The sequence below is a fragment of the Cavia porcellus genome, unplaced genomic scaffold, assembly GCF_034190915.1.
Source record: "Cavia porcellus strain 051 isolate PalLab524CR breed Dunkin Hartley unplaced genomic scaffold, mCavPor4.1 scaffold_23, whole genome shotgun sequence".
Taxonomy (NCBI): Eukaryota; Metazoa; Chordata; class Mammalia; order Rodentia; family Caviidae; genus Cavia; species Cavia porcellus.
Genome location: NW_026947506.1, coordinates 20,578,738 through 20,601,933, shown reverse-complemented (window position 1 = coordinate 20,601,933; position 23,196 = coordinate 20,578,738). Strand labels below are relative to the sequence as shown.

General features: G+C 40.6%; 1 protein-coding gene and 1 long non-coding RNA gene across 17 annotated transcripts in view; one reads left to right on the top strand and one right to left on the bottom strand.

The window, feature by feature from the left end:
• Positions 1 to 13,317, bottom strand: part of Bbs9 (Bardet-Biedl syndrome 9) — a 395,959-nt gene extending 382,642 nt beyond the window's left edge. For 11 of the 16 annotated variants that reach the window (XM_063233881.1, XM_063233883.1, XM_063233886.1 and 8 more), the window contains exons 1-4: positions 12,898 to 13,222; positions 12,443 to 12,545; positions 7,527 to 7,649; positions 3,078 to 3,228 (exon numbers count right to left, since the gene is read on the bottom strand). In XM_063233881.1, coding sequence (XP_063089951.1) covers positions 3,078 to 3,228; positions 7,527 to 7,638 — 263 coding nt within the window. In that variant the 5' untranslated portion in view covers positions 7,639 to 7,649; positions 12,443 to 12,545; positions 12,898 to 13,222. The other 5 variants (XM_063233878.1, XM_063233877.1, XM_063233880.1 and 2 more) reach the window with 5 other exon arrangements.
• A 155-nt stretch (positions 13,318 to 13,472) lies between these two features.
• Positions 13,473 to 23,196, top strand: part of LOC106027779 (uncharacterized) — a 32,260-nt gene continuing 22,536 nt past the window's right edge. The window contains exon 1 of the long non-coding RNA XR_010042274.1: positions 13,473 to 13,781. This is a non-coding gene — a long non-coding RNA (uncharacterized LOC106027779). The remainder of the gene's footprint in view (positions 13,782 to 23,196) is intronic.

Here is a 23,196-nt window from a genome sequence, read left to right as displayed (position 1 = left end):
CTCCGGACAGAAACAGGGCATAGGCTACAAACCCTAAACTCTTAGCCTTCAAAGGTCAAGCTGATGGGTGTCACGACTACAGGATGGGAACGGCTGTGATTAACAGGAGGCTGGCCAGACTTCAGGAAGTGGCTACTACTTGGTTCTGAGTTTGTGACCAGGTCTCCACATTAATCAAGAAAAGCTAGAAAGCAGGGATTTTATGTGAAACCTCCAGTTCTCAAATGTTGGCAACTCTTTAAATTTAGAGCATGGCAGTTCCACATGTGAAGCAGCCCCAGGGTACAACTTCTGTACTGGCTCTGTTCTAAATGCAAGAACTGTAATTCAAGTCTGAAGACCTGTACGAGGGTTCTGACTCGTCATCTTACTAAATGTGTTTAATATTTCAAAGTGGTGCCATCTCATTCACAAAATAAGAATTGTACTAGATAATATCTATAAAATACCAGTGGTCTCATGGGTAGGTAAATACTGATCATGTGCACTACTGTCAGAAAATGCAAATATACAGAACTATCATGTACTGGACTGTGCCTTCAGAAATGCTTTTATGCAGCTGGACAAGCAAAACAATTCTCCCTCATGCTTGAGAAAAAAGTATGAGGTCAAGGAATGAGGGCTATAGAGTCTGAGACAGATCTGAGTCTTGGCTGTGTGACCTTACACTCAAACTCATTTCCTTATCTCTTTAATATTTAGAAACTTCTGTTTTCAGAAATTTTCTATAGTTCACTGGTATAATTCACAGATACACATAATGATCACAGTGATTATAGGGATCTTATACCTGAACATGAAACATCCTGGCTCCTCTTTTTCTCCCCATTGCCCTCCCCTCCCTTCAGCTCCTCTTCTCTTTACAAAGCTTTCTTTCCACGTTATCCTTTTTTCCTCATTTTTTTCTTTTTCTTTCCTTCCCCCTATTCTTCTTTCCTTTTGAAAAATTTCTTCCTCTTTCACAATCACTATGTATTTTGGTGATTTATACTTTCAATTTCTCACACCAGAAAGACAATGTGATATTTACACATGCATGTGCAATTTACTTCACTCAAGGTCCATCCATTTAGCTGTAAATGTCTCAAAGTATCCTTCTTTATGACTGAGCAGTAGGTCACACTAGCCTTGCAGATAAGGCTGAGACAATGTTTATAAAAGCCAACAAGAGCATCCACTCATTAACCTCTTCCTTCCCACGAGTGATCACAAAGATGAGAACTGCATGTAAATACTACCTTACAATAAGCTGACTGCATTTCACTTTTTTAAAAATGGAAAGATAAAAGTAGTTTTTACTTTATATCTATCATGCCCATTATGTGCCACGTTAAAAACCACGGACACCTGTTCTGGTTTGGGTCTAAAACGTCCGCCTGCAGGTTCCTATGTTCACAGATATGGCTTCTAAGGCAGTCTAAAAGCACATCAACAGATGAGTGGATTTTTAAAAAACATAGTATTTAGAAGTGGAGTACTACTCTGTAGTATTTAAAAGTGGAGTACTACTCTGTCATAAATAAAGATAAGCCTGAATTATCTGTAGGAAAATAGATGCACCATGAGACCACAGGTTAATAAATCAGACTCACATGCTATATGAGAAACCCAAGATATAAATAAATTAAAGAGTGAATGACAGAATAGAAAACATGGAGATCTTTTGCAAATGGGAAGGGGATCTAGAGGTGGACATAGCAGGAACAGGTAGGGAAAGGGATGTAAAAAGAATTAAGCTGTCTTATGTGCATGGACCAACTGCCTTAATGAGTGTGAACATTATGTACTACAAACATAGACTCATAAAAATTTAAAAACAAGAGCTCAAGCCCTAGAGGCAATTGGACCAGAGAGTTCTACCCTCCAGGGAGCTGATCCACTGCTGGAGTCACAAGCTGATGGAGCCAGTGGGAAGTGAAGGGAACTGAGGAGGAGGCCTAAACGAAGGCCACACATTAGGCAGTGCGACCCTGAGGATGGTATCTGGTCCCTGACCCTTTCCTCTCGCTTTTCACTGTTTTCTGGCTGCCATGATATTAGATGCATCCTCCACTACAATTCCGCCTCACCACAGCCCCAAAAGCCACAGAGCCTGCTGAGCACACACTGAAAACTCTGCAACCATGAACCACAGTAAATCTGTCTCATTTAAGTTATACCCAGGTACGCTGTCACAGTGTGAGAGCGCCTTATACATCATACAACTCCAGGTCCAGCCCGTCCTTGCGTATAAGAGCCTTACAGCATGCTCTGGTTAAGGCACCCCCACCATAAGTTCTCAGCAAGACAAAACTGTCACTACAGGACAGAGAATGCACAGGACTTGGCTGCTTTCCAAACAGGAGTCAGAACCCCAAACACACGGCACCTGAGGGCAACCAATTATGATGGGCAAATGGAGTGAGCCAAATCCAGAATTCAGGGTACTAAGTGGATTTAAGAGGGCATAGTGGGTTCAAAAAAGAAGAAATAAACCAAAAGACTGAGAAAAAGGGCTTAATTTTAAGAATTCATATATGAAAATAAGATAAAATCAGCAATACCACAGGAAATAAAAATCAGATATATTATGCAAAGTGCAAACTAATAATTTTCTAAAATAAATTCGGTTTAACAATAAAGTACTTTGAAACAAATTTCTTATATAGAGAGAACTTACTTTGTGGACTAAGCTGACTTCATTCAAGATAGGACCGCACACATGTAAATCATTTTAAAACTTCAAAGTTATAAGCCAAAAAGTAACAGTTATCTGACATTATGGCTAATCACTTAAATAGACACATCAATTGGACAATTTGCTTTTTAAATAAGTAAATGCTTCCTATTTCTTTATTTGGCTATTTTAAGAAATTATTAACTTCCTTTAAGACTCTAGTCTGTCAGGTACCTGTTACTATGAAAAGGTTTTAAACTATTCTATCATAAATGTAGAGGTTTCTGCATAAAAAGTGCTCAGCACATGAACCTGCAGGACAATTTCCAGGATACATACAATTGTTGTTCGAAGAATCCACGAAAGTGACACGTAAGGCCCTGGCACCCTGCGCATGCCAGGATTCCTGGGTGGTACTTACGACACAAACTTTCCTACTTCCACCTGAAGAATCGGGTCTCGCAGATGCACTTCTAAAAGCAGATCTTCAGCCTGAGCTCCATCTCCCGTTTTCACAGGATGGGGGTTGAAGATTCTAAGGTAGCCCATAAAACTGCCCACAATAATCTTGTCTGTAGAGAGGTTTTTTAAAAAAAAAAAATACAGAAAAAAAAAGTATTAGCAACTATCTTTAGGAATAAACCTTCTGATATGTAAAAGAAATCTAGTAAAAGAATGCTTCATATCCAAAGGCCGCTCTGCCAACTGAAAATGCAATTAAAGTGAAAGTATTTGAAGGACAACAGCTTTTTCTTTTTGGTACCCGGGATCAAACTCACAGCCTCATGCTTGCCAGGCAGGTGCTTTTTTTTTTTTTTCTTTTGTTTTCTTTCTTTCTTTCTTTTTTTTTTTTTTTTTTTTGAGAACAGCTTTTGAAAAGCAGCTTTAGGGCGAGGAAGGGGGGTGGCTCAGTGGTAAGAGCTTGCCAAGAAGGAAGGAGACCCTACATTCATTCAGTCCCAAACAAAAACGCTTCACATTGCCAATACTGAAGTGTATTCAAGCCTTACTTTCACATTAGTCATAATTTATCTCAATCAAAGCAAAACATTTTATTGAAGCACTAGTATAGGTTTTAAACTGATTTCAACATAAATTATCACCTCCACAACTGGTTGTGACTGACAAAAATACTGTAGTAGAAAGGATTCTGAGGGGTCACTACCATGCCCTGTTACTTAACAAATCTCTCCAGGCTTTTAAGTAAAAATAATGACACTGATCAGAAAGAGTACAATTGTACTTATACTGTTATAATGGAGTTACTAAGAGAATCTAGAAAACAGCCACACATTGGCATGCACCTGTAATCCCAGCACTCCGAAGACAGAGTCAAGAGGATCACAAATTCAAGGCTAGCCTAGACCACACACAAGGCTCAAGGCCAGCCTGAACTACAGAGTAAGACCTTGTCTCAAACAACCAAAAGACTCTAGAAAACTTGAAGGAGACTTAAGCCATCAAGTTTTTCTTAAGCACCCCCCACCCATCCTCAACTTCTCCATATCCTGTCACTCCCTATACCCCACCGTAACTCACTACATCACCAAGATTTGGCTTGAGTACAGCCCTTCCATCAGAAACAAGAGAAAGTCAAGATAGCCACAGCCACGCAGTAATAAGCACAGTATGTATATATTATACTTTAAACAATCAGAGGGACTATTACAGGAACTAGATGACAGGAACAGTCTAACCACAGAGTTCAACCAATGGTTAATTAACTAACATGTAATTCCCCAAATTAAAGGACTAAGAAGCCACTAAAAAGCCATTAATGTTTTTTTCTGAAGAATATTCACTTGTAAGAAAGCACACCCATGTGTCTATCTCACTGAGGTCTATAACTGCAAATATTTTGTGTCAGTGACAAAGATTAATTTCAGCAGCCAGACCACACAGTCCTGGCTTCTGCCTATTCCTGAAAGTACTCCAGTGTATAGACTTGGAACCAGGTGTGCACAGTCTCCCGGTCACACCACACATGCCTAGTGGACAAGGAGGAAGATTCAGGAAAGGAAATGCCCAAGCTTTGTAATAATGCTAAATATCGGGCTTTTAGGTACTAATTCTAGACTCTAGAAACACTCTTACTGCCAATTATGGAAGCCTAGTCATATGTGAATTCTTTTCCTGTCCTTTAATACATAAATTTTTTAGCACAGTTCACTCAGTGAGAGAACAAACCAAATGTATTTTTTTCTTTTTTCATTCTGAGAGTATAGAGCACTTATGTGGTTCCCAAATTTGTATATTTAAGGAATATGATACTGGGAGAGCTAAACAGAACTGTTTCCCACCAAGGAGAATATCAAAATCAGTATCACTCACCTGTCAGATTTCGGATACCTTCCAAAATTCAGTATCAAAAACTTAAATAGGCAGTTGTGGTGATTCCTAGCCCACCTTTACTTAACTAAATTTGCCAATAGTAAAGTCTAACGGATAATAGAGAGTTAAAATTAATCAAGATATCTGCACTCTCTCCTTCTGCATTCATTCTTACCTTCTTGCTTTCTGTCACGTGAAAAAGAAGTTCCTACCTGTTTAAGGTCAGTTAACCCTTCCACCTGCACATCTGATCCCCTCACTAACTGTCTTCCCAGGACGCTTGCTTGGCAGTCATAGCCATAGCCTCTGTCCTACACACTGACTCTACACTGTCCCCAAGTCATCACCCTGCCATAGCTAAATTTCTTTAGATTCTTGGTCTCCCTATCTCCCACTCAATCTCATTCTCTGCAAATCTAGGTCTTGTTACCATAGTAACCACTCACCTGCTCTTAGTGGATATGGCAATGAACTACTTGCTACTAAATGGCAGGGACACTTGTCAGTCCTCTTGTCATTAAGCCTCGCCTTCCAGGCATCAGCCCAACTGGCCTACCTGCCTGTGCCAGCCTGTTCAGAATCACTTATTGCCAGTGTCTCCACACCTCCTCTGCCATGTCTCCATGCTCTGGGCACAGTCCTATGCTTCCCTTACTCTTATTCCGACTTCTCTCCCTGTACACTTTCATCTGTTCTCAGGCTTCAAATACGAACAGCACAGACCTCAGTTCCAAATCCCTACCTCTATTCTGTATACTAGAGGTTTCTGTCTCAAACAGAACACATCTAAAACCTGCTCTTATTAACTTTCCATGCCATAAGAGCAATAATAATAATCCCCAAACTTTAGAATACCATCACTCAACTCTAGAAATTCTCAAAACACAGCCAGATGTAATCCTAGCACTCAGGAGGCTGGGAGGAAGATCACCATGAGACCCAGACCCAGACCCAGGCTAGGCTACATAGTGAGTTCAAGGCTGGCCTGAACTATATATCAAGACCCTGGCTCAAAAAAACTGAACAAAAAAAGAAAAGAAAAGTGTGAAAGAATTAACTAATTCTCAAAATTTAGGTAACTGACCCTTGCAGAGAATACAATCTTGTAAGATCTCCTTTGTCAGGAATAGACAATCTTCATATATGAAAATTACTCCAGGATACTGGGAAATAATAATAAAAGCTTTTATCTATGTGGCACACACACAAGAAACAATGTTTTTATATACTTCTTGGAAAAAAGGAAGCTGCTCACAGCTGGTCACAAACTAGAAGTTGGGAGGCAATAGCTCTGCAACTGGTAACCCACAAGTGGCACCCAGTAAGGAGCACTCACGGAAATAGCTAAGTGTGTTATTCACACAATCAGTAAGTGCAGTGTATTACCAAGGTGAGCTACGACAATCTGGGCAGCAGTGGGTGTCAGGTGTCCTCTCTGGCAGGCACTTCTGTGGTGTGACTCTTAAGTGGCCACTATGCAAACCACAGCCTCAGCAGCAGTGCAGAGGCAGCTGGATGATCCTCCAAGGACGCCCTCGGAACAGAGGCCCTCCCACATGCTACCACATGAGGCAGGACTCCGATTTTCCTCAGAAATAACTGACATAGAACAAAATGTCATTTAGGACCAATGGCTCTTCTTTGTCAGCATAATTTTTCTCTTCACTTTTTCCACAGATCCTACTGTTTTAATTATGGTAAAGAGAAACAGAATAAAGAAAAGCGGACAATACTCATAACACTGAACAAAAGAAACGACATAAGAAGCTTCCTTTCTAACAAGCCAATGATTATGTGGATTACAAAACAAAAGTTCATGACTATAAATGATTTAAGTCTCTGGCTCACGAAAGAGTTCTGTTCCTAGAGAATTGTTTGTAAACAAGATTTGTTTGTAAGCCAAAAAAGTGAGTATTATACAGTATACCTATAAAAGTTCACAACTTGTATGTTCCTAAGTTGGGGACTTCCCATACAAATTTCATGTCAGTGATCTATAACTTAAAACATACTAAGATGTAAAGAGGAATAAATAATATAAGAACAGGAAATGGCTTCAGTATTATAATAAGGACAGCAATGATTTGACGATTGTCTTCTACTAACATACACAGCGAGCATCATTTCTGCTATTAATAGTTTTCATATCCAATTTAAAAGGGATATTATTTTTCTTGTAAGTAATTTCTAAATTGGGCATGGTGGGGAACACTCATAATCCCAGGACATGGGGCTGAGGCAGCTCCAGTCCAGCCTGGGCTACACAGCAAATTTGACACCAGCCTGGACTACATAATGAGACCCTGACTTCAATGAATGAATGAATGAATGAATGAATGCTGTAATTAAGACAACTTAACTATGTCCCATAAAGTACATATTTAATAAGGTTCATTATTTTTATTTGCTAAAGCTTTGCTCCTAGATGCAGTCTTGATGCTGGGACACAGCTCAGCAGCGTGGAGCTCAGCAACCGAGTGTGTGAGGCCTGGTTCAACCCACAGCACCAAGAACAAACTGCATGGCAGAAGCTGCTTACCTTGCCCACTTCCACTGTTGTCAACATCGGCCAAACACAGACAGCCCTGATCAAATTCTTCCTTTTCTCCCAGAAGAGTGGACCACCAGTCACGAGCTTTAAACAAGGACATGTCCCTTCACTCTAAAAAGAAAGAGTTCATTCTTAATAAAAATCCACTTCATACCATGAATTAATTATCTCAAGTAATACCAGAGTAGATTTAAATACCTTTGAGATTGATATTTCTGTATTAGGGTTTTTTTTTTAATTTTTTGTACACATGTGTGAAAACTCAAATCCAAATGAATAGAAACACGAACCAGAGATTTTTCAATACCACTGGTAAATTGGGATGAATTTATACATTTATGTTTGGCTAATGCTATCATCTGAGACATTTAAGGAAAGAACTGAATAAAAAATTTTTTTAAATATTCTTTCAAGGACCATAGTTTAAAATCTACCAGCACTACTGAGTGCACAATCCTTAGCAAAAATACCAAACTTCCTTTCAATCTGAACTGCAGCAGTTACAGGTGGTTGAAAAGATCCAGTGAGAATAAGGAAATCAAATAACTGACATGGAAACTGGTATATTACAGGGACAGAACTCAAAAAGCATTGGTTTCCTCTTGTTACTAAAATCAAAAAAAGGCAAGATGGAAGAGGGAAATTCACACCAAAAAAAGAGCCAGAGACACCAGTCTGTAGTTCCATGAATACCAGGGTGTCAGACTCTCTTTTTCCATGCACTTACAAGGCAGGTGCTTATGCCACTGAGCTAAATCCCTAGCCCCTACTATCTCTTTTCATGTAAAGGAAAATAACAGCTAATATTTACGGATCACTTACTAAATGTGGGGCAGTTTGTAAATGCTTTGTAAGTATCCTATGTTAATCTTCCTAACAGCTACAAAGTGAATCGTGAGTCCTATCCTTCAGGTATCCCTGAATATACAGAGCTTACGAAATCTGCCCAGAAATCCAAATCAATTAGTAGTGGGTACAGTAGCTAAACCTAGGTGGCTCCTCCACAAACTCATACAAAATGCCGTGTCTGGCTCACTGCTACCTCTGTTGTTGCCTGGCGTTGTTCAGACTACAGAGGAGGCGCTCACACATTTGATGACATTAGAGGATGACGAGAAAGTAAAAACTGGAGGGTGTTAACAGGCACCTACATATAAGTAAGGAAAAATTTAGTTTCTGAGCCTTTAGGAAAAAAACAGGGTTTGTCACTTGTGTCCAGGTATCACCCCAAAGCCTCACATAGGTCAAGGGGACAGGCTTTTAGAGTTTGTGATTAATTCATGGTCCAATTCTAGGATTATGGGTGTGAGTGCTATACCTATCCTGTGGCAGGCAATATGAGAGACAAAGAAGCTTGCTGTCTTGCTCTTCCCTTTGTGCTCTTGTTTTTGCTGTCTTCTGCCACCATGAACTATTGCCCCTCTGCCACACCACTCTGCCTCAGAGCCAACTGATTGTGGACTGAATCCACAAACTGTGAGCTAACTTTTCTTCCTTAATTTGGGGCACCAGGTATTTTGTCTCTGCAAAAAATACCTAAGACAAAGGAGATAATCTCTTTATCCCTTAAAAGCTCCAGACATTCTCTTCCTGTCACTTGACACCTTCTTTGTGGTTGTTTGCTGTGGTTGTAGTGCTGTAGGTGGCTCTGCCCATAATCCAGGGCCTGTGTCTGCCAGGTAGGCACTGTACCGCTCAGTTATACCCCATTTCCCACACATATACTTTTAAGACAATATCACTAAGTTGGCTCAGGCTGGGCTTGAACTTTAGACCCTCCTGCCTCAGCCTTTAGAATAGCTGAGATTATAGGAATGAGCTCCCATACCAGGCTTCTTTCTAGTTTTTAAACTTATCTACATAGATGTTACCAACATGCCTTAGATTCAGGCTCCCTCAAAGAGGCAGGTTATTTTAATGCCTTACTGGCCTAGTCTTACACTACAGAAGGAACATAAAAGATCAGCAATTGCAAAGATAAACTCAAAAAAAGCTGCGCGAGAAAGGTAGAGGTTGAAGACAGACTGTAATGAGGAGGAACAGACCCAGATACTGTTGTTTATACTCGGAGCTCGGCTTTGTCCATATTATCCTGGTGTCACATCAAATCTCAGAAAATAGGAATCAGGTCTTCCACCCCAAGAAAGATGGCACATGCATGCAATTAGAAGGATACTGCTTTCAAAAGCAGACTAGCAAGGACTCAGTGCTGGGGAGGAGAGGGAGTCTCAATAACAAACACAACAGCAAAAGAGCAAAGCAGCCACGTCAGATGGCCCTGGACTCATGCCTGAACCCCACCTTCCAGCCCCGACCTTAGATGACCCTTCATCCTGTCTCCCAACTGTGCTGGCTGTGAGAATGAAATGATCTAATACACACAACTGCTTACCCCATACATAGCAAGTAGTCAATGTGAGGTAAATGGCAGTGGAAACCTGGCAGCAGTTATGTGATGGTGGTGGTGGCTACAGATTTGAACCCACAACCTAGGCTCCGAGCAAAACAAAATTACAGGTGCCAATTTGGCCTTCTAGACTACAAATTTAAATGGGAGCTGTAAAAGGCTGGCAGCAGTATTTGTGGGTATGTACGGTCCTGGGTGTTGAACCTAGGGCTCACACAGGACTTTACCTCTGAAATACACCTATCCTCTGACAGGAAGCTTTAATGAAAATGCTATTAATTGGCAAGAATGATTTATAATTTCGTGTGTTTCAATAATCTTCAAAAACTGTTCAAGGGCTGGGAGTAGTGTCTCTGACAGACAAAAACACCAAAATGACACCCAGGATTTGGAGGCAGATTTATTTTATGCAATGGGCACTGACTGGGATCATTCCCAAGACATTAGGCCCTGATCCCTGGTGGTCTAGGGCTTTTATGGGATAAACAAGCAGAAAGTACAGAGGCAGAATGGCTTGTCGACTGGGGATTGGTGCACACAAAATGCATCACAGTGACCAGCCGTTTCTAAGAAAAAGAAGCAACCAGAACTGGAACAAGAACTGTCACCTGGGCAAAGAAACTGGCGAGGATTTTGTTACAGCAGAGCTCAGCAGTAGAGTATGTATACAAGTAGGAAAAAAGGGGTCAGGAGGTAGGGAAAGAATAGAATAAGGATCTCATCAGAGTTAATTTAAAGAAATTAACGGAAAACCTTCCTAAAACCAACTTTTGCCTCTGCTGTTGGATTTGAAAGATTAAAAATACAAAGATAGAGAAAAAAGAGAAAAATGAGGCCTAAAAAAGCACCAAGTAGTGCAAGTAACTTAAGAATTTACCAGAAGAAGAGCTGATAGACAAAGCACAGAGGAAACCAGAAGCATGAAAATCAGATAACTCCCCTAATTCCATCTCCAATACAATGCAAAGGAGGCAAGGGGACCACCTGACTAAAAAGAAAACTCTTGATTTAGTATATAAAAATACACACACTAAGCATTTTTAATATACATCTTTTTCCCCCCACTCTAAGGTCACTATACACATCTCCTTACTTAATCACCAACTTTAACGGCAGGAGGAAATCAAAGCCCAGAAAAAGAAATGTACACAGGGACAGGGATACCTAGTAGGTCTTGTGACCTGGGGTCCACAGGAAGACAGCCCAGACAGCCAATCAGATTGTGATGTTCGAGGCACCCATCCACCATTTGATAAAATGAGCCAAGGTCAAAGGCCTGGAGAGGATCTGTTTCTGCAACTCCTGCCTTCTCTTTGGGGCAGCTGTCATACTTTTTTCTCCTTACAAATTATAGTGTCTTCCCTTCTTCAACTCCATTCCTTTCATTCATTAGTAGTGCTGAGTTTACAATCCCAGTTAGCTCATCCTGGCAGTGCTCACCCCAGCCCAGATGCAACACAAGGTTCTTGATGTCATGTTTAAACCCCCAAGACCTGACAAAGAAAGACTATCAATTTGATTCCAGCCTGGACAATTTAAGAGAGATCTCAACTCAAAATAATCTGAGGCAATTTTTTGTTTCTGTATTTTGGTTTGGTTTGTTTTACTGTTGAGACAAACTCTAACCTACATAGCTCAGGCTGGCCTTGGACTTGCTATGCACCACAGACTGGCACTGAACCTGCAATCCTCCTACCTCAGCCACCTAAGTGCTGAGATTACAGGTGTGCACCACCACATCGGCCCAAAATAAAATGTAAAAAGGGGTAGGGATGTACCCCAATGGTAAAGCACCCCTGGGATCAATCCTTGGTACTAAAAACAAGAAAAAAAGAAAATCCCAACACCAAAAATAGATACATACACATACTGAATATAACAGAAAGTGTTCTGAGAGATGAAACTTGCTAACCACCTGAAAAACTGTATACTATGTCCGTTGGACTTTTTTTTCCCTTGCAACAAGTATTTCAATCAAGAAGTTGCATATGCTGATCATAGCTACTTGGGATGAGGCAGGAAGATCTCGACTTAAAAGAAATCCTGGGCAACCCTGTCTCCAGATTAAATAAAAGGGCTGGGGTCATAGCTCAGTGGCAGTGTACTTACCTGACATGCACAAGGCTGTACTTTCAATCCTTAGTACCACAAGGGAAAAAAAAGTGTAACACAAACATATATGTAAGCCGTAAATATAGCACACCAATTACATGTAATTTAAAAATCCCTTAAACTCTCAAAAATAACTTGTAAATTATTTTCAAAACAAAATCTCTCATATCTTCCACTCTTTATCATAGAAACACAGCAATCAATCATCCTGCTTACACACTGCAAATACATTAGTCTCTCGCTCATTCTTGCTCTCGTTCTGAATGCTGGCAGACTTTAATTAAAACCCAGTTTTCTCTTCATATCTTTCAAGTTGTCTCTGTGTGTGTACATACAAGATGTGTGTACGTGTAAGACACGATTTCATATTTAAAGTAAAAGATACCGAAGAAATCTATAAACTTCTCCAGGCACTCCAGATGTACTGCAAAACTTGATGGGGAGGAGGTGTTGATAAAATCAGCTTAGTTCATGTAGACTGCTGTGGTCTGCAAAAGAGAGAATGGGAGCAAGTAATCCTACTGCGGGAAGCATTAGGATCTCACTGCGGCCTCCCCGGCAGTAAACGGTTGAGAACGCTTGGCTGGCTCTGAGACCTGTTGAAAAGTGGCCTGCGGGTGCTCGGGTACCGCGCCGTGTCCGCAATCCAACGCGTAAACCGCGCCCTGTCCCGAGATGCTCACAGAATCCCGGCTTTCTTGTTTTGATGCAAACATTCCCGCCCCCCTTAGCAGCCCACACAGGCGTTCCCCAGACCATGCCACGCATCAGAGAACGCGTCCTCATGCACAGCAGATAAAGGAGCGAGGTCCCGAAGTTTCCTGCCTCGTCGCTTCTTACCTGACTCGAGTGCAGCGGACTCCGCCTCGCCTTCCCGCCGACCCTCTCCTCAGACGCCCTTGGAAACAACGACTGAAACCGGGTGGACCAGATAGCGTCAGCTGGTACAAAGACAAGGTCCCTTCAGCCTCCCACCCGTCCCTTCTCCCGCTCGAAGCAGTGTGGCGCGGCACAGCAGGCGCGAAGCCGCCGCCGCCGTGGTCACCTGCGGAGGCTGCAGGGGCACCGGGCGAGCACTGCCTATCTCACAGAAAAACAAACCGAGAACGCGGAGAGCCGGTGAAGCTCTAAACGAACTGCTGCTACAGGGACACTGCCCGCCTCCTAACCCTCACCAATCTTTGCCCGGTTGTCTTGGTGACCAACTACGGGCGCCACTGCGCAACGCAGATTTGGCGCCGCGGGAACTACAGGGACTTGTAGTCCACCGCTGGTGAAGTACCTGCGCCCCAGGACAGTCTGGGAGTTGCAGTCCTGCGCCGCTGAGGTAGCTGTGCCGCAGGGACGCCTGGGAGTTGCAGTCCAGCGCCGCTGGAGGTGCTGTGCCGCGTTGCCGCCTGGGAGTTGCAGTCTAGCGCCGCTCAGGGGGCTGTGCTGCGGGGTGGCCTGGGAGTTGCTGTCCAGCGCGAGAAGGCACGGAAAACAGACGTTTTCGAGTGGGCCTCGGCTGGAAGCTAATTGCCGCTGTGTTGAGCGTCGCTGTAGAAGCTGCCTGGTGGACTCCAGGAAAGAGAAGTAAGCACTACAATTCATTTCCGAGTCCTAAGCAGCACTTCCTCAGCAAAAGTATCGCCCACGCCCGGGCTCGGCTCGTTGTCCACGCCCTCCAGCCCATTGGGGCACGCGCTTCTGCGGGCAGAAGCCCAAAGTGTCAAACCGGTGAGGTAAGAGTTTCTTCCTAACAGATGAACCACTATTGTGTGACTCCTGACATACGTTCTTTTTGCCATAGTTAGAATACTGTTTCTTTTTAGTAATTTTAGGATTTCCTATATATAGGGGGTGAAAATATTTAGCTTCACAAAATAATGCTCACATTTTTGTTTGAAATTCAGGGCAAGTATACCTTGTTACCAATCTTGAAATTTTACTTGTTTGCTTCTTTTTCATTGGATTCCAGTTTGGAGTTTAATTTTACTGCTTTCCACCATTATTGTCCATATTACGAATACAAACTGTAATTCTAAAACTTACTCTATTTTTTTGTTTTTTTGCAAGAGGGAGCCACAAACTAGACAAGTGACCTGCCACTGGGCTATACCCACATCCCTTATCACTCTTTTTTTTAAAAACATAAATGAATTTCATGATGATAAGATCTTTTTTTTACCCCTTCAATATTGAACCACACAACTTTGATTACAATGAAAAAAGTTACTTGAGTAATGAGAAATTAAATTATGAGAGGACACACACTGCTTTATCAAGGAATTCAGGTTATTGAAACATTTTTACTTAAAATATTTAGAGCTGGAGATATCAGAAAACTGGAGAAGGAAATGTCTTATCTTAGTCCAATTGGACTTACATAACATCATACCTTAGAGGAAGTAATTTGTAAACTTCAAACTCTGTCGCTGACAGTTCTGCAGGCTGGGAAGTCCATGATCAGTGTGTACTGTGGCCCTTTCCGCATAGAGCCTTCTGCCCATGCGACTTCACAAGGTGGAAAAGCAGAAAAGCTCCCTCAGGCTTCTTCTGTAAGAGCCCAGTCCCATTCCTGACAGCAGACCTCTAGGAGCTTATCATCTACCAAAGGCTAGTGCTGAATACAACGTTAATTTTCCAGCGCTTAAATTCAGGAATGGGGGGCACACACATTGACAGCAGCAAGGTAACTACAGTGATATATGTGCATAATAAGGTTCTGATTGATTTGCTAAACAGCTCTTCTATTTTATCCGGTATTCCTTCTCCGACATCAGAGGCTGGAAAATAAGAAAACTGCATTGAAAGTGAAATCTTGTATTTCTCTGATGGTGCTGTAGCTAGAGATTCAGATCTCCTGTAGGTTTTGCAGTTTATGTGCATTAGTCCCAGATTTCAGTTTGGAACCCACTTGAATTCAGAGAAACATGATACTGATTCATCCAACTCTATCAGCATGAATCTGGGGCCAATCATCAGCGTTTTGACACCGACTTCAGCCCAGGAGAGATATTCCTGCATCCCACGGCCAAGTCATCATTTCTTTAGTCCTTTGCTTTGTAATTGTCATCATGAGTAGCTCCTGGGAAGAGTCATCTGGAATGGATGCAGGTTTTAATCCCACTGTGGCCAAAACATGTATCTCCCAGAGTAGTTTTGGGATTAAGGACATCCACAGCTGTCATAGTGAGAGTTCAGCTCAACTTTGCAGAACTAGCTGCTTCACGAGCAGCCCCAGCCTTTCTGAGAAAATACTGGGGCTGCAATGGCAACTGCCTCTGTCCCAGAGCATCCTTGTGAGTTGGCATAGAGAGGCAATCATGCTCTCGTGGCATGCCCTCATGCCAATCTGGTTGGGGGATTTGGGGATTTCACCTGTGCTTAGTCCCTGCTCAATCTTTGCTTGTAAGGACAGAGCTTCTACCACTCCCCCAGAGAGTTAGAAGCAACAGTCAAGAGGGCTGTTACAGGGAAGAAATTAGTAGTTATCAGTGTTGAAGCCGATCACCTATTCTGCCAACTACAGAGGCAGCCAGAAAATACTGTCATATACCTGGGGTCATATATGTGGCTTTGAAGGAGAGGAGTAATAGCTATCAGTGACACTAGGACCCTTCAGGCTGCCAGAGGGAAAAGCACCTTAAGGTACAGGCATCATTTTTATCACCTATACCTTGTTACCTCTACAAATACTACCACTTTAAGTATTTACATCTTCACTTTTCAACAGAATAGACAGGTGCTAAATGACAGGAGGGGACTTAAATCTACATGTTTGTGGTAATGAAGCTTAATCTTTTCCTTTTCTAGCTTTCAAAAGTTCTTCATACAAGTCCCTAATGAAACATACATTGCCTGTGCTGTGTTTAAGTATTGTTTCAGTATAGTGCCCAAAGATTATAGTACACAATTACTTTCTGGGATATATTATTTAACTGAACTAAAATGGAAGGAATCATCTTATTAAAAGGTAGGTGATAAGTAGTAACTGGATCAGTGTATTTGAGGCAAAGCGAGCTTTATTGAGGAATTACTGGAATTGCTCAATGAATTCAAGTAAGAGCTAACCAGGTACTCAATAAAAAGAGAATTGAGACTGCAGTCTCACTGTATTAATGTCCACTTTGTATGCTTTAATTTTGTAATCTGGACAACTGTTTCTGAGATGACAATATGTGATCTATTAACTGGTAGATTCTTACTGTATATTTTTTCTCTTGAAATTCTGTATTACTTCTAGCCTTTCACTGTTTTTGCTTCGTTTAGTTTTGTTTTTCTCTTTAAATAAAAAAAAATTTTTGAAAAAAAAAGAGAATTGAAAGATGACCAGCTTTCAAGGCTTTCAGGTATTATTGAGTGCATAGAAAAGATAATACACTGCTAACCCCCAACATCTCTATTTCTTTACATTTTTCAAGTTATCAGTACACATAGTCAACATGCATAGATGTTTACCTCTAGGTAAGTCAAAAATTTCAGGTCATGATTCGTAGACCTCGCTCAGCTACTCAGACCCAGTGCATGTGCATACACAAGAGCACAAACACTTCTCAGACAAATGCATCTGTGGAGGACAGAGTAACTAGTAACTGAGCGTGCTGCAGGATAACTAAATGTGTGTGTAAAGAGGAGTCCCAAAAGCCTTTTGGCAGATTCAAGCTTTACTCGTGGTAAAATGTTAGAACAAGCAATTTAATGCAAATGTAATTTGTCTTTTGAAGATTTAAATATTTTGATTTCTTTTTCCCTGTATATGAGGCATGATCAAAACAAATGTATATTTTAATAACCTTTTAAAAGGTTATTACAGAGCAGACTTGTTCCAGAGAAGCAACACACACCTTCAGGGGATAGAGCAAACCCACGCTGGAGGAGTGGCTCCTGCCCCTGTGTGAGCAGGCATACATTTGCAAAGAAAAAGGAGTGACTTTTTCCTAATCCTAGGGGAGTGAACAGAACATCAGAGGACGAGCTCCTCACCCCTGTGTGACTGACCTGACCCATGCTGGAGCAGCATGCCCATTCCTAGGCAGTAAGCAGAACATACTGATCATGCAGCACCCTTCTCCTAAAAGAGCACAACACAGAGCAGCAGAGGCAAGGAATAACCAGCCAGGCTGATCCTGGACCAGGACAATACCAGGAAGATAAGGGAACAACTGGAACACATAGCTGAGGACCCTTTAAATTCAACACCCCACATATACACCTGCCCTGTGGCCTACATCCAGCATAGAAAACAGGACTAACCATATTCCCCACCTACCAATGAAAGCAAGGATATGCCTTGCCTTGACCATGAACCACAATCCAACGGTAAAGATACAGAAAGGCCCTCTAATGCAGGGGAGGCACCTCAGAAACCCATAGGTGCTAATGCAAGGCATTGAAAATTGTAACTGGCTGGATGATCCCAAGATTGCAAATTTAGGAAAGAAACTACGTGTCAATAACATAGGAATTTTATTCTTTGACTCAATCTGGGTTTTTTGGCTTTTCTATTTTGTATTATTTTTAGCTTTCCTTCATTGGGTTTTGGAGGCTTTAGAGTTTTTTCTCTTTTACATTCTTTTCTCTCCTTTTTTTGTTTCCCTTCATCTGTTTTTGCTTCCTTATTTTTTATCTCCTGCATTTATTCTCTGTTTAACTTTTCAATCTTTGTCTTGGGTGTTCTTTTCAGCAACTATTAACTTGTATTACTATTAATTTCCTTTTACTGCTCAATAAAACTACTTATCTTTTGTCTCCTCTTTCTTATAACCCCACTGATTAATTTTTCAAATTTTTTGTTTTTTCATTCTCTGACCCCAACCCTATGCCTTTACTAGTACAACTACTAAACTATGAATCTCTAAGATACCTAACTTTAAACTGTTGCTGTTTAATACTGTGCTATTGTTAATAAAGTTACTCCATTTAGTAGATACATACTCTAGGTCAATTGTAGGCTAATATTTGGTTTGTTTTAGTAGGGATACCTAACTTTACATTGTTGCTGTTGAATACTGTGCTATTGTTAATAAAGTTATTCCATGTAGTAGATATATACTCTAGGTCAATTGTAGGCTGATATTTGGTTTGTTTTAGTGTTCATACTATAATTACAGATTTCTATGGACAAGGGTAGTATCATTGGTCCTTAGAGTTTGTAAATATTCAGTTTATATTTCATACTATAATTGATGCTGACTTTATTGATGTATCCAGAGTGGCATAACTGTTACTATTAATTGGTTTTCTTCAAATGACAATATCTGGATTACTTTGGAGTCATTAACAATACTGTGGCCCATTCATAGAAAACTCTGTACTGGGCCAATTATGCTGCAAACTCGCACCTAAAGGACACCGAGGTAGTTAAACTCCCAGGACAATGGTCAGTATTTAGCAATGCCTACAGGGCACTACTCAGGAGTAGATATTAACTAAAGAGGTCCCCATACCAGAAACAAAGCTTCCCATTAAAGGTAACCCATAGGCCTCAGCACAGAAAAGCAAACAAACAAAAAATAAAAAACATGAAAAAAATGAGTCAACAAAATGACTCCAGAAATTTCTAATTCCCTAAGAGCAGACCCATGAGCTTTCTGAGGGAAGGAAACCAAAAGCCACACACCAAAACTATCTGAATTGATATTAGAGAAGATAACAAAACATATCAGTAAGGCATTTGGCAAGCCCAAGGAGATATAAGCAGTTATACAATGGACAAGTTACACAAAACCATCAGCAAGTCTAAAATCATTAGCAACACTGACAAGAAGAAGAACTAATCCAAATGCTGGAAAATGTACATGAAAAGCATAGAAAAGGGCTCCAAAGAGAAATTCAGATTAAAAATTCTGTTGACAGTAGGGGCAACACAAGTGATTAGTATGAAGAGAGACTGTCAGAACTAGAAGACAACAGGACTATCAATAACTAGTTAATGAGTAATACCTTAAAAAAAGGACATTAAAAATAGGACCCCCCCCCAAAAAATAGGACCCAACACTGAATAGGAAATACAAATGAGTAAAGTTAATTGGAATTAGTCAAAAGTCAGAAGACAGCACCAGTGACATGAAAAGGCTGTTGACTGAGCCAGGGATTTAGCTCAGTAGCATAAGCGCCTGCCTGGCAAGCTCAAGGTCATGAGTTCGATCCCTGGTTAAAAAAAAAAAAAAAAAAAACTGTTTACTGGACTAGTAGCACAACACTTTCCAAATAGGGCAAGTGAATTTAACATATGGATAACCAAGGCATATAGAACCCAAACAGCCAAAATCAGAAAAGGTACTTCTCCACAACACATCATAGTAAAAATCCCAGAAGTCCAATAAGAGAACACACTCTTAATAACAGTTAAAGAAAAGCAACAGATCACTTATCAACATTAGAGTTATGATAAACATCTCAACAAAAAATTCTTAGGCCAGGAGAACTAAGAGTGAAATGTTTCAGGCCCTAAAGAAAATAAGTTCCAGCTTACACTGACATATCCCACAAAACTATCTTTTAAAATTCATGGAGTAATAAGATACTTTCATGGTGAAGGCAACATAAAGACATAACCTAATGGTGTATCCCAGGATCTTAAATGAAAACAATCTAAACCCAAAGGAAGTACAAAGAAGGAAATTATAAAAAATTATAAGGAAGTTAGAGGAGAAATCAATGAAACCGACAAGCATACAAAGAATTAACTAAAAGTTGGTTCTTCAAAAGAAATGAGAAGTAGACAAAGACAGCCAATCTGATCCAAAAAAAAATGAAAAAAAGGAGAAAAAGACCCACATCATTGCAATTAGAAATAAAAAAGTTGGAATCATAATGCATATTGCTAAAATAAAAACCATTATCATGAACTTCAGATAAGTATGCCAAAAAAATTCAAGAATTCAGAAGTATAGTTTTGTTTTTTATACCGAGGATCAAACTCATGACAGCATGCTTGCAAGGCAGGCACTTATGCCACTGAGGTAAATACCCAGCCCCAGAAGAACAGATTTTTACATTCATATAAATTATAAAAACTGAGCCAAGAACAGTTAAATATTCTAAATAATCCAATAACAGGCAGTAAAACTGAAGAAGTAATAAAAATTCTTCTGACATAAACCACATGGCCCTTGAGGTTCCTTGGGTGAAGGACTGTGAGAGGATGAGAAAAATAAAGAGATGAAAACTAGGGTCAGGTGGGGAGCTTTCTTTCCTGATAGGAGGAAAGGAACTACCCCTTCACTGTAGGGCCATTTATTGATACATGTTAGCAACTTAATGTCATGTGACACTGTTGTCCTGGCAACCCAGTGTTCAGATTCTCTTGGGGCTAGGTGTGCTGTGGGCTGAAGCAGCTTCAGGTGGCTAGGCTTGCCCCAGGTGCCCTTTGTTCTTGGAATGGCCATTCCCCATCCTTGCACATATGATCAATTTCCAGCTTCAACAGCTCCCAACATTTTTCACCTAAGAAAAGCCCTGATTCATGTGGATTTGCTGCTGAATTCAACAAAAATCTCAGGGTAGTCTTAGCACTTTTAATGAAACTGATAGGGAAGAAGCACTTCCAAGGTCATTCCTGGAAGCTATTATACCCCTATTCCAAAATAGACAAGGATCCAACTTAAAAAGAGAACTATAGGCCAATCTTTTTAATGATCATAAATGCAAAAATCATTAGCAAAATTCTGACAAATGTAATCCAACAAAATATCAAAAGGATAATGTATCGTGAAGAATTAAGTGTTTACATCAGGGTGCAAGGATGGTTGAGCATATCCGAATTAATAGATGTAATACAGAACCAAAGATGTAGTACAGAACCAAAGACAAATCATTTGATCATCTCAATAAATGTAGAAAAAAACAGACAGGATTTTACATCCTTTCATGATAAAACACTGAAAAAAATAACCTAGAACTGGTTTTCAGAGTGCTCAGTGATCCAGGCATCACAGACAGTAGAGGGTAAAGCATGGCTACTGCTCCACCTAGCAGCAGATTTGGCATCACCCATGTGGTAATGGTTTTAGGTGCAGGTTTCAGAAGATGGCCTGGGCAGCCAAGAAGTGAGCCTTTGAAAGGACAGTGTGTGAAGTTGTAAGTATGAAGGCAAAGGTGCAGCAGTGGAGACATCAGAAGTTTTGAAAAGCCAGGAATATGAGTCATCTGAAGAAAACTGCAAGGAGGGAGCAGAGCTGACCCAAGAGAGAAGCCTATAACCACTACAAGTACCATAGAGGCACAGCCATCCAAGCCCTTTGGAGTTAGGTCTTGCCACAGATTACCTCAAATGCTGCACATGAAACTAAGGACTTATTGTTTTCCCTGATGAATTTCTTACTTGTTTGTATTCCCTTGTTTGTAAATTTTAGAATAGAAATATCTACCTTGTGGCATTGAATGTTGCAAGTGTTTATTTTCATTTGTACAGGGCTTCACAGCTAAGCTTGCCTTAAATCTCAGAGGTAACTTGGGGCTTGAACTTTTCAGCAATGCTGAAAGAAATGTGTATGAGCATGTGGGGGGCCAGAGATAGAATGCTGTGATTTTTGTCTAGATGCCCCCTCAAAAGCCTCATGCAGTTATGGGGGCCAGCCTTTCCAGAGGTGGCTGAATCTACGGGGTGTGATTTATTCATAGTGCAATGCTGAGATTCAGGGTGCTAGGATTAAGGGTCGATGATTGCTGGATCAGTCCACTAACTGGATTGGTACAGTCCGAATCCTGGTAGACTGGATACAAAATAAGGAATGGAAAGTGGCTTGTCCCTTTCTCTGTTGGTGCTTTTTCCACCATTCTTGCTCCTCTGCTCTGTGCCACCCTGCCTTGGAGTCAGCTAATTATGGACTGAAACCTCTACAAACTAAATAAACTTTTCCCCCTTAAAAAAAAAGAAATACAGATGGGCTGTATCACAATGTGATAAGCCATTTGTGACAAACCCGTTGCCAGAGTCATATTAAATGCAAAAAACTGAAATCTGTCCTTCTAAATCAGGAACAAGACAACCATGTCCAGTATCACTGCTGTTCAACATAATACCTGAAACAGTAGCAAGAGCAACTATGCAAGAAAAATAAAAAGAATATGTACATGAAAGAAAGAAATCAAATTCTGCTTATTTGCAGATAACATGGCCCTCCACTAAAAAAACTCTTAAAATTAATAGAAGACCCCCCCAAAAAAGTCCACCAAAAGAATTAATAGAAGACCTCAAAATATTCACCAAAGTACTCTTAAAGTAACTAAACTCAGTAATAGATTTGGCTATAAAACACAAAAGTCAATAGTATTGAATATTATTCCTGTAAACTTACACTAATCCTGCTGAGAAAGAAGTTATGAAAAATATACCTTTGCAATGTTACACACAAAAAAAAATTAATCTTTGGAAGTGAAAGAAAGCTACAGTGAAAATTACAGCACTCTGAAAAAAGAAATCAAAGAGGACATCAGAAAATAGAAACATATCCCCTAATTCTGGGTACATGGAATCAGTATATTCACAGTGATCATGCTTTCAAAATAGATGTGCAGAATTAATGCAGTCATACTCAAAAGTACAACAGGATTCTTCACAAAACTGGGGGAAACAATTCAAAAAATTCATATTGTGTGGTGGAACTTAGGCAGCTGAGCAAGAAAAGCAATTTGCCTGCCCTCCTGGTAAGCGCCCCTGATGTGAGCCAGGAGGAGAGCCAGGAGGAGAACCAGCATCTCCTGAGATCTAGCCATGGTGGAACTTAGGCAGTAACAAGAAAGTAATTCGCCTCCCTTCTTGGTAAGCACACTTGGTGGGAGCCAGGAAGAGAACAAGTCAGTGTCTCCTATGAGCCTGCCAACACACAGACTTAGAATCAGATATCCCATCCTTCTCCCTCACTTCCCCCGTTAGCAACTGGGGGCACAGGTCTGAGCATCACTTGAGAGGATGATCATATGCAATATAGCAATATGGGGGATTTCCTTTTATCTTCTGTTTGACGGCAAAAGTTGCTTTTACTGTTTTGTTATGATTGTTTTGCTCTTCAATATTCTCTTTCAATTGGTTTTATAATCTCTTTATGGTTTGATTTCGCTGTATCTAATTAAATGAACAACTGTTGTGAAGATAGCAAGATATACTATTGTACCTATTACTGTTATCCCAGTATCCTGCTGTGAAGTTCT